Source organism: Glossina fuscipes, unplaced genomic scaffold (assembly GCF_014805625.2).
Source record: "Glossina fuscipes isolate IAEA_lab_2018 unplaced genomic scaffold, Yale_Gfus_2 61051, whole genome shotgun sequence".
Classification (NCBI taxonomy): domain Eukaryota; kingdom Metazoa; phylum Arthropoda; class Insecta; order Diptera; family Glossinidae; genus Glossina; species Glossina fuscipes.
The window spans coordinates 204,110-216,812 of record NW_024003300.1 but is presented as its reverse complement, the minus strand read 5'-3'; the positions used below and the strand labels follow the sequence as shown (position 1 = coordinate 216,812).

The 12,703-nt window shown below is 33.8% G+C and overlaps 1 protein-coding gene across 4 annotated transcripts in view; it reads left to right on the top strand.

Moving 5' to 3' along the window:
- LOC119643481 overlaps window positions 1–11,224 on the top strand; it is a 56,998-nt gene extending 45,774 nt beyond the window's left edge. For all 4 annotated transcript variants that reach the window (XM_038042834.1, XM_038042833.1, XM_038042835.1 and 1 more), the window contains one exon: window positions 10,684–11,224. In XM_038042834.1, coding sequence (XP_037898762.1) covers window positions 10,684–11,144 — 461 coding nt within the window. In that variant the 3' untranslated portion in view covers window positions 11,145–11,224. The remainder of the gene's footprint in view (window positions 1–10,683) is intronic.
- Window positions 11,225–12,703: the final 1,479 nt, after the last annotated feature.

Below are 12,703 nucleotides of genomic sequence, written 5' to 3'. Positions count from 1 at the left end.
AAGTTTTTCTTAATAATACCAGCGATATGCGCATCAAATAAAAGAACTTGCATAGTGGTGGGTACGCGAGATTCGGCCACGGCCGAATACAACTTTTTTACTTCTTTTCTGGTTGAGTTTCTGGTCGTTACCTTATTTTGTAAAATTGAGACCTAATCAGAATCCCCCGTTGTAGAAATGTGTAACTAAAAAAAATTGAGACAATAAATATGAGATAACTTTTTTTAAAAATCAATTTCCCAATTTTTTTGGATACTTTAATTTATTAATGGATCCTGATTGTTTACAAAAATAATGCATATATTTTTATTACCGTCTAATTCTTTAAGGCTTGGGAACAATTTTTCTCAATCAATTTTCCATTAGCAATGATATCTCCCGTGTGGTTATCTTGGACATAACTTTTTTATATTTTCGGATAATCAATGTATCTTTTAGTGTATGGCATACTTATCATAGTCAGTAACAGTTAACAGCATTATTCACTTCCAAAGGTTGTGTATTCTCACTCCTTTTTGTTGTTACGTTATTATAATTCTTGGTCTTCCTGGATTGCAATGTTTTTGTCACTTTCAAAATTTTTGACGCCTTTACGTCATCAATATTAATGAGACGTAAGTCGTCCACGGTCCATCCTTGATATGTTCAACAGTAAACTCATGTCCTAGATGTAATCGCATTCTCATGAGTTTTGATGATAGGTCTTTCAATGAAAGTAAATCAGTCAGTAGCTGATCAAAAATTTGCGGCCATATACGTAGGGTTTAAAATAACCCATTGCTCAATGTATACTGGCAAGCTTTGTTTTCATTGTAGATTAGGCTCTCGCCTTTTGTGAATGCACGAGATGGGTTAATTATTGGCATTTGTAATCCATTGTGCTCTTGGGCAGCATGCATATTTACCGATTTCGGTGATGATGGAAAATTCCGTTTGAATATCTGTGTATTGTGGAATCTTGGGACTTATTAACTGCTTTTTGAGATAACTGAACAGTTGTTCACATTGAGTTATCCACTCAAAAGGTATAGTTTTTCGATTCAACTTACTGACTTGCTTTTGGGATTGTACAAAATTTGCCATTGACTTCCTATGGTAATTGCAAAAAGCTACGAAGCTTTTCGCTTCATCACCATTTCTAGGTTAGACAATTCAGAATTAAAAAATATATACTATCATCCGGTAAAATACCTTCGTGTGTACATTTATGTCCCAAAAACGTCACTTCATGGCAAAAGAATGAGCATTTACGTGAACGTAATTTGAACGTACACTGCGGCATGTATCAAAGACGCCTCTAAAATCCCGCATCTTTGAACATCCAATTACGACCAAACTGTTCATGCCAACGAACGGCCAATGTCGTCATTCGTTGAAAGGTTTTGGGAGTAACCTTTGTGCCGTAGTGAAGTCTTCTAAACCAAAAAGATCCGTTTCCCTTAGAACAGGATGTTATGTTCCGTGATTCGTTTTCAAGATCTATCTAATGAAAACCAGACACTAGACCCAGACAAGCGAAAAATCTGGCTATACCTAATTGATCCAATGTGTCATTCATATGTAGCGGAGGAAACTTGTCGGTTAATAGTTTTTTGGTAACTCTACGATAGTGTGCGACTACCTCTTCTCTTATCATTCTTTCCTGTTAATGATTTTTCGGATCCTAGTAAAATAGAGTTGTTGCATCCATATGTGGATAATTGCTCTATACTGTCTACAAGTAGTTCTTTTACCTGTTTGTTCACTTTTTTTTTTGGGAATGGGGAATCCTGAAGTTTTTAATGTCTACTGGTTCGTTGTCCTTTAATCTAAGTTTCTGTCGATAAAAGTTATTTTCCGAATCCAATCTAAAAATATTTATAAAACTAGAGCATTACTTGTTTAATTCCTTTCTCACGAATTCTGGAAAACTTCAATCTATTCAGTTATGTCTATTGCTCTGGTCATTTTGAAGTGGCTGGAATATAGCTTAATCAGATCATATATGATGGTATTGCTTATTTTAACTATGGGAAGTGGTTTTGATATTATTGTGGGAAACGGCTTCCTGTAGCATCTGGTTAGGTATGAAAGATATATTATCTACTTTAGTATGCTAAATAAGTTTGACCACTTCTAATTTTGCTTGGATGGATATCGAACATCCTTAAGATGAGCTTTGTATTGGTATAGCAACGTCTACATGATGTAATGACCTTCCAATGAATCAATCTTAGTTATCGTGATAGTCGAGTTGTATATTCTGACAAAGTTCATCTCAATGATTCTATCATTTGAAAGTGGAAGGTATCGTGTACAACATGGAAATCATGGGCAATGAGAAGATCTTCAATATTCGAGTCTGTCTCTACCTTATCAAATATGTTTATTAATTCCTGAAGAACACCATTAAGACCTGTATATGTACCTATATGTTGGTGAAGAATTGTACTATCCTTGAGTAATGAAATATCGGCTCTCGCATCTACTAGAAACGTTAGTTTTTCTGCATTAAGGGTTGTTCGAGCGGAGATAAAGCTTTAGAGATTTAACTGGATCTGGAAGGCTTTACTGTTTATGCATTTAGGATGGTTATCTCGTTTCCCGTATTGTCGGTAACGTGGCGAGAATTTCGGTTGTTGTGTAATTTCAACAGCCCATTGTGGTGTCTATCTCGATAACTGTTTCAATTATGACCCCTGTTGTCATTGTTCCGGTATCGCCGCTGCAGCCGTTTCCTCTTCCTCGCTCTGTAAAATTATTGTGACCATTTCTACTACTGTTGTAGCGAAAGATTGCATTGAATTGACCATACACGTTAGTATGTGTGCTAACAAATTTAGAAATCATTTCGTTCGTGTTGGGAAATTGCCTGCATAATGGTATGAACCTTGTCGCTTTGGCGATTCATAGTTATTGCTTTCGTAGTTATTCTTTGGCATTATCTAATGATAGTCCATTCGAAATGTAAGCACATTGAAGAGATTTTGCTAGGTCTTGGATTTCCTTCACAAATGCATGCGCATTCCTTCCCTTTTGTCTTACGTTCATTAACTATACTGTTAGTGTGTTAGTATTTTCCCGCTTGACAGAACCCCTTAGTTGATTCATAATTCGTTGGCGGCTTGTCTCTGTGAAAATTGGGTTTCACGTCGTCGCTTTCAATTTTACACTGACTACAACAAATGCTGCTTTTTCGTGTGAGTATTTTATTATGGTTAACAGAGCAATGGCATGCAGAAAAACTTGTTTTCTGGTTTGCCGTCAAACTTCGGCAAAAGTTTGGAGGCCGTATTCAGAAAATCCAGTTTCGTCTGCGCCATTGTCAATATATTCGAAGCGATAAATGGTTTATCCTGAGATAGTTTGTGTTCCTGCTCCGGTAAGTCTGTATTCTCTAAATTTTGTGAGTTTTGCTCGAGAGTAGGGTATAAAGTCGGCAAATAAGATATCTTCAAGCGCAATTTCTTCATGGTATGCATTCTTTGAAAATTTGTATTGTAAAGGCGTCAGGTACATGAGTAAATTTAGAAGAACATACATTGGCCAAATTTAATCTGATTAAAATGATCTAATAATGAATTTTTATGATTTTAGACAGTATGGTCACTTATGGTTCTCCGTTTAGCAACTACACAAAACCAATTCCGTAAATTCAATATTAGTTCAACTCTTACTAACACTTGGTATTTTTCACATATATACCGTTCTTGTGACATCCATGTGACTTACTTTATCTGTACCGTTTTCTTTTAGATTTTAATCATTGATTCATGAAATACTTGCTTCATTTGTAGGACTGATCAAGAGATAGCTTAAAAATAAGAACGTGATTAAGCCCATTAAATGCTTTACCATAATCTATAAATATGACGTCAGTTCGATCACGCTCGGTGAAGGGTTTAAAAATGTGACAAGAAAATGCTAAGCAACTTGTAAGAGTAGATTTGTCGCAGCAACGCACGTGCTGGGATGCGGAAACCGCTGAGCCAGCAGAACGGATCAAATCATTAGTAACAAGATGTTCAAATAATATGGCATTACATCGAGCAATGCACCCGTAGTTATTGACTCATTGCCTATTATTATTTTTATGAAGCGGTGATATACAATTCATTTTCCATAAATGAGGGAATACAGCGCTGGAAAGCGATGAACATATTTGCTCGTGGCTTGCATAGAATATTAGCGGCCTTAATGAGAATGCAAAATGAAGTTGCGTAACGACCCAGCCCAGTGCAATATTTTACCTTTTGCAGGCCATTAATGACATCTTTGGTGAAAACAAACCAATCGGGAAAGAGGTGGAAATGATTTAATTTGAAACTGATAAACAAGTCGGTTAACTATTTAACCCGAATATGGTTCTAGACAACAAGTAGCAAACATATTAGTGTTTTCAACAGGGTCAAATGATTCTTTATTTCCATAATTCATATGTGTTCAAACGACTTATGTTTTACGCTCAGATTTAATGCATTTGGAAAATATTTTAGGATTCCTTCCAAAGTTAGAACGTCTTTTATGCCTATAATCGTTATAACTCTTTTCATTAACTATGAAATGCATGTTTTCAGCAACAAGCGTGAGAGGGGACAAATGAATTCAGATAAATAAGTATTTACAGCATTATTGTAGATAAATATGTTAATTAAGGCGAAAGTAGCTTTATTGAAGAAATATCGTTTCAGTTTGGCGTTATCATTTGTTAACTTACCACGATAGGGAATATCCTGCGAAACGGAAATTGCTGGAAATTATAAATGATGTTAAGCATCTACAGGATAAACAAATGGATCAGTTCGCGAAACTGATATATTCGGCATATTAGTGAACATAGGCGGGAATTTTATTGAAAGAACGATAGTGCTAATTTGGGTAATGTATAAGTTGCATATATCGTCGTACATGCTACAATTGTAAGACGAAATCCAGCATTAAGATCATATATCACTATTCATTCCATCGTACATGTGGCAAATTATAGTCACCCAATTCAATCGCCAAATTGTTTGGTTTTAACATCTAGGTCGTAGTAATTAAGAATGGCAGGTTTCTTAAAAATAGCAACAAGAGATAAAAATATATATGTCTTCAAAAGTAATGCGTCCACATAAAAATTTAACATCGCCCGGATGATGGAAAGATCCTAGTTCGGATGGAAAAGGGTTATGTATAGCTAATAGGACTTCCCCCTCTATTGGAGTTCTTATGTTGTCTACATACCGTATAAACAGCGCAAAAGATTTCCGAAATGAACATGTTCGTCTTTAGTCATGTATTGTAAAATGAAGATTTAATAATCACAACCGATACTATATGTATACTTACTATACTATGTAAGCTTAGTATTACAGTCTCTAACATTTTGATGAAGAATTGTGCAGGCGAGACTTGCTATGTTTATTTTTTTCGGTCGATAGATATGGCAAAAGGAATAATAACTATACTCGCATTGCACAGTTTGTTATGAGGAACGAATTGCTTTCGTAGTGCATCGTGTGGCAAGGCATTCGGTAGTTCGTCAAAATATTTTTATTTTGAATGAAACAACTTCTCGTGGTTGCTCAAAGTTAAATTTCAACAAACTGACCGCAGACCTTGGGATATATGTATTTTTGACATATATGAATTGTTCAATGTCATCAATGGGTGTACTCACAGATAATCGACTTGGAAATATCGATTTTCATGGTGCCACGACTCTTAGTTGAATTATATAACCATTGGCATTACTAGTCAAAGATCCGGTCGATGGATTTTCGCCCCCTTGCGTTGTCGGTATCAAGCGATCTACTACCATAGGATCCGGTTACACACCCACTTAGGATGGCAGCAATGCATGGAATTGCTACGACTAAGCTTATTGTTGCTTATTGCTAAGGTTTGTTGTTATTTCTGCTGTTATTGTTGTGGTTGGAGTTGTCGCTATTTATAGTACCAATGCTTTTATTATTATTGTCGGTAATGGTTAATGCGTCTGCATATCCTTTAACTTTATTAATTTCGATTCTCTTTAAACATTTGAGTGCGCAAGAACGCCATTGCGCTTCTTTTTTTTATACCGAAAATGAGGAGACGAGCGATCACGCTACTGTTGGTGAGTATAATTTTCGTACCAATTAAGATCAATTGTATTCATATTGTAACGTAAGCCGTCTTCTAGATCTTACGTTATTTAATCGACTTCCTTTGAAATAAAGTTCGTACCGCTGACTTGTTTCGTAGGATAGTGTAGGTTATATTTGCAAATTATATACCGAAATTTATATATACAACGTTTCAATTCTCGTTTTGGTCTTGTCCTTTTGAATATTCCAATTCAATTTTCTTGACTTGAGTCTCACGATTCATATTCGACTAACTCGACCCGGTTTGTGTAAATTCACTAAATTCGTGCACCAAAACTTTTTTGTAATAAGCGAGAGTAAAAAATATTTTTGTTGGTCAAAATCGCTTGTTACATAATAATTGGAAATAATTATAACCATTTTCATTATTTAAAAAAAAAAACTACGTATTTCATCCCGCACTTTTAGCATATATATAACAGAATTTTTCAGCGTTCAAACAGTTCCTTTTTTCTTATGGATTAGGCCACTTGACAATAAGGTTGTAATTTTTTAGATTTTATTTAACTTAAGATTGAACTTTGAGATTATGAATACCACTGTTTCATTGACCCTGAAGATATCAAGAGTATACGCCCTGTTTTATAGAGATAAGATATGCTAGTAAGAAAATAGCTGAGGATAAAATTATATAGTTGTAGGCACGTTTTCATATGACAGACAAAATAAGGTTGCTTTAACCGTTCCCTTCAACACAATCCTTCTTTGCAGTATAGAAACATGATGCATTCCTAGTGAAATATACGATTGAACTAATTCCGACGATGGCTTAGTGGGTCAATAAAAACAATAGGTAGCTTCTAAAACACTTTTAAAAACTGCAAATTTGGGATTTGTTGCCGATTTCCTTTAGGTTCCTTAAATAGTAATAGTAATACAGATACCCCCTGCGGAAATAAACAGCAGACTTTCCGTTCCTTTCGCGGAAATAAATAAATATTCTATTTTTTCAGCAAAGGATGAAATGAAATCTGGAATACTCAATCCATCCATAGTCAAGACAACTTCTGCATATCATATCAACCCCTCAAATATACTCTGCTGGTTCGCGTTAATTTACGGATATAGTTTCCAATGAAAAGCGGTTCAAATGCAATAAACGAAAATATTGCGTGTAGAATTCAGTAACTGCATTTTTAAGGTTACTAACTAATAAACTAACAATCTCATTATACAAAAGTAGCATATCTGTAATGAAGAACAACTAGACGTCTACATATTGCATACAGACACTGCTACCGGAAACGAAAGAGTCGATCTGACGGTGGTAAAAGATGCAATTTAGAACTTAAATTGTTGACGCCAAAATGTTGATTCCAATATGGAGAAATAAAGACAGCAACTAAGTCAACTCTAGTATTTGTGTTGGTTTAAAATAATGCTCCATTTTTCTCTACTTGCCATCACCAATATTTCTTAAATCCGCTTGATCTCTGTACTGGGCTGCGAATAAGCACAGGACTTTATTTTCAAAGTATGAAGAATTATTCCCAGGAAATCATTTACAGAGTTAATGTGCATTTTTTTTCAAAAAGTAGACCTCCAGTATTTCACGACACTATACTTTATTGAGCTGTCAAAAAAACTTGACTAAATTTTCTTTTCGAAGAACATAATATTACTCTCCTGGCCTGCGGAAATCTTATGCCTACAAAGCTTTCGAAACATGCCTGGTTACTTCTCTAACTTCATAAATTTGACCGTGTGTTGTTTGCATACGAAATTTACCTAGTATATTTGGTAACCGCCAAGCCTCCATGTACCATAAGGTGCATTTTTTTAAGATTCGCTCGAAGCATCAAATATTTTTATATTATTTTTTCAACATTTTGTGGAAAACGTTTTTAACATAATTAAGCGGTTTTTACGTAATGTTTACAGTTGTGTGTGTGTTCTCCGGCGAAAAACATTTGATAAACTCGACGCACTGTTATGAGCACATTCGAAAATTAAAAGACTAACTTTTTAATGCAAAACGTGTCGCGTTTGAAATTTATCAACTAAGAAAACTATATTCGATCGTGACGGAATCTTTAAAGTCATCACCGTTATCGTTTGTTGATCAGCACCAAATCGACTTAGGCATGTCCGTCTGTCTGTCTGTGCAATGTCTGCTTTAAACATTCTCCTGGCCGTATAAATTGAGCTATGGACTTCAAATTTGGCAGAAACATTGGAAGTTCTTGCCCGCAGATTGGTATTGAAAATGGGCCGAATCGGTTGAAGAGCACGTCCACAGCACAACGTAACCTGAGAACACCTCTTTTTTTCAAATGGAATAAAAAATTGTTTTCTTGCTCATTACTTATAAACTATAGCAGATAAATGTACAAAGATTTGAGCGCACCTCCTATAGGCAATGCTGCAGCACGCGTACAAAAGTAGAAGAAATTGGTTGCGCCTACCCAGTATTATAGTATATCGCAAATTTAGTTTTAGTGTATAGTACAAATTTTTTTTTTTTTTTTTCAATACCGTTATAATGCGCAGAAACAACCTTCAAAAATCTTATAAAGTATATAAATTTTTAGCCAGTTTCAAGTTTTGAGTATACCTAAACATATCTGCCTGTTCGTCTGTCCATCTGTCCGTCTGCCAAACTGTGTAGTATATATGGTAAGCATTCCCCCATTGACGAAAACGAAGAACATCATCTACAAATTTGCAAAAGAATTTGAAAGTCACCAAACGGCCAAACGCCTGTGCGAAAAATACTTTCCTTTTGAAAAATAGAAAAAATCAGCAGCGCCCACTTTATATAATAGAGCATGAAAGTTTAGTTCTTTTATTTTTATTTTTTTTTTTTTGTATTTTTAGGATACCGGTGCTGGTTGTAAAAAATTAGGTCACGACATAATACAATTTTCTTACTTATTTCTATTTATATCAATTTCCGAAATATTGATGATATACATCTATTACCGTTGAAGTGAGTCAACTCGAGTCACTTTTCTTGTGAGGTTGCGCCAATCGTAAGAATGAAGATGAGAAATTGGGTTGTTTATTGAACAAGAAAGACAGCGCCCGAATGTCAGGGCTCTATTGATATAATATACTGAAAAGTTCTGGATAGATATGCATTAATCTTCTACTGGGAATATGTGTTCTTCTTGTTCTTAAAGCTTTTAAATTGTATTAGTTGTGGTACCATTATTCGCGGAGTGTTGCATTTATCCTAAACTATTTTTTATAGGCTCTAAGCTTGGACAATAAAATCACTGAGTGATTTTTCTTCATTAAACATACAGGTTCCTTTCAGCTAGTACCTATGTTTGTTAAAAATTTTTTATTCTCATACGAGCGTGACTTGGTTGATCTTTCATTTGGTCCTAAGAAATATTTGTACCATGTCTTAAATTCATGCCTCTTAAGTGGTAAAAGCTAAAATTTTCTGCATATTTTCCACCTGTTTGTGGGCGGAACCTTTTTTCACTTATTTCGGGATGTTAATCTCCTTTAGATAAGCACCTATGATAAATTGTAAAGCTCAATTTTTTTCCTGCAGTGCTTGGCTAACGGAAATGTATTCACCTTAGAGCAAATCTTTAATGTCTTAAACGAACACGTGAATATAGCAAAATATTTGTTTGTATTTGTTGTAGAAGTAGACCGTTGAGGAACACTTTTGGACATAATTTTTATATTTGTGAATTAATGATTTATAGGTTTAAGATTTTTGCGAAATAAACTCATTTTCAAACTTGAAAGAGACCCCTTAACTAATCAAGTCCGGGTTAGACTTCTGGCCTCCATCTTAATTTTTCCAAACTTGAGTTCTTTAGAAACATCTGGTTAACAGACGGATGGTTAAATAGGTTAAAAATTTCTTGCTAATCGATAATTTATGTATTTCATGAGATCTTGGATATCTGTGTGTAGATAAAAGCATATCTATGTCAACCAATTGTCCCTTTCTGGTAAGTTTACAACACAGACAGCTCAAAATCGTCTAATATTCTGCACTGTCAAATATTATAAATCGAGCTAAAATTTAGCGCAAGTATGAGCAATTACCATCTGATAGGATAATATAAAAATGGTATCGGTCAAAATTGAACACACAAAAAAAAAAAAAAAATAGCTGTTGCTAAAAATTCGTCTTAAAGGTAATATTCGTCTCTTGTTCGTCAATCCAAAAGCATATTGGCAGAAACAAACGCGTATTTAAACATATTAGCATTCATTGAAGAAGAAATAGCGCATTCTCTTCATAATCACTGGTAACTGCAACTATTAAATTTTGCTTTCAGCGATTAAAAGTGTCGAGTGAACTACTTACATACTACAATTTTTTTTCTACACAAAGAAGGAAAAAAATTGTTCAAAAATTTTATTTCGTTTGTTCGTTGTGGCCCGAAATGAACACAAATAATATTTCAGCATGCTTATCAACATAAGTTTATATTTATATATAATGGTCCTTTAAGTTTTATGAGTAACAGTAAACTATGCGCTGCTAATCTGAAAAATTGGTTTTAAAAATTATTTTCATTGGCAACGATTAGTTTGTAAATTTGAAGTGGGAATAAAGCATCTTAATAACTTATTTTCTTCTCTTTTTTTGCACCTACAGATGACCACTATGAAAAACACCCCAACGAAGTTGTCAAAAACGAAGAGCTTACGTATAACAGTGGCGCAAGTAATATGGTAAGCCGAATATTTTTTATTGATTGGACGACCGAAATTTTAAAGGCTATACTTTCATCGAAAAGTATTGATACCACGGCAATTGCGCTGCATTTTATAACCCAGTTACAAGAGAGTGTACACTGTTGCATCGATCAAGTTTCTGCGATTTATTTTAAAAGCTTCATACTGTACAGTATGTCTCCAATATGCAAATTAGCTGTAACATTTTTTGTAGTTTTTAAAGCCTTAAGATATGTTTTTCTCCTAAAGCCTATGCCATTGCTGAGGAAATATCCGAAGTTAAAATCAAATGGTCCTACGAATGGAAGTTCAATAGCATCCTATAGATTGCCACAAAAGAACAGTAGTATTAATCACACGAAATTAGCAGATAGAAGGTGAACGCATATCATTTGATTTCCACAAACACAATTTGAAATTCTAATATTCTAATACACAAATATGCATCAGAAATGAAGGAAGGGAGAGAGAAAAACTAAGCAGAGTCAAATGGATAGAGATACACTGATATTGCTAATGAGAGGCAGACAGTGAGCGAATAGAAAAGAAAGAAATAAATGCAGCCAGACCATTAACTGCATATAAAACACGCGCGGCAACAAAGCTCAACATTATTTTTTTCAATAATTAAGACAACTTTCAGTTGACGTTACGTTAAATGAAGATGTGCGCGTGATTAATGTAAGTTTTAATTCAATTTTTCTCACTTTCTAAATCACTATTCTGATTTGAAAGAAGGGTGCGTGGCTTACTGAGGCATATGTTGTTTTCAAGATAAAAAGCGTGTCAAGTATTATCTAATTCTTGTAGCATCTATATTACGAAAGTATAGTATAGAGTTAATAGTCTAAAACATTAACAGTTAAGTTAGAAGAAAAAGCGTATTTGATTTCTTACAACACTAGCAAATTACTTATTGTAGCGTGCGAATAGTGTCTAACATTTTCACTTGTTTTAGTGTTCTTTATGTACGTTTGAAAATTGTGCACAAACTGAAGGAATTTAGTTAATTTGTAGTACATTGTAAGCAATATCCACATAAAACTGCTTTGTCTATAGGGAAAGTTTTTGTCCACTCCAAAATTAGATTCCTTTTTATTGAAAAATATCTCTTTTTTTTATATATTCGAGTAAAATAAAAATTATATAAGTATGCAAGTAATCCGATTAAACACATTTTTACAAAGAGCATCCATCACAGTGCATTGTTTGCAAAATTGTTTTTAAATTTTCAATCTTTTTGTTGGAAAGAGTTTGAGTCTGTTTATTGTTAAGAAAAAATGTAACACATTTTTAAATGTAGTTTAAAGACAGATTTTCAACAACGAAAAAGTGTATAAGGTTACGCAACGAATTTTTTTTTTTTTTTTTTTTTTTTTGCATACTTAATGGAATTTCCAATACTTACTCGGGTCCTAAGTTAAATAAAAGGAACAATATAAAATAAAAAGAGTAAAATAAATTATTTAGGCACCAATGAAATTTATATTAAATATTTTTCAACGCGCTTCTTGCCTAACCTTTTCTTTGGAACATATATGAAGGAAAGGCATTTACAAATCTTTTTTACCTATATCTTTACTAATACATTATAATATATTAAAATAAAGTATAATAAAAAAGTAGTATTAAATATAAATTGCACCATATAAGAAAGATATATATACGAGAATAAGACATTAGTTTAATAAAATAGTCTAAGTGCTAATTATAAAATATCACGAATCCCGGTTTCTTTTCTTTGATAAATGGCACGGAACGTGTTAAATTATACTTCTCGGAGTATTTTTTAAAGAGAATGAGACTTAGGAGATATAATGTCTCAGCGTGAGATTAAATTAATCAAATTGCATTAAAAAATTTTGCCATCAGTGATGTAGGGATTTACTTCAAGTAATTTCAGTCGCGTGGCTCTCACAGTTGGATCTTTTAACGAACCA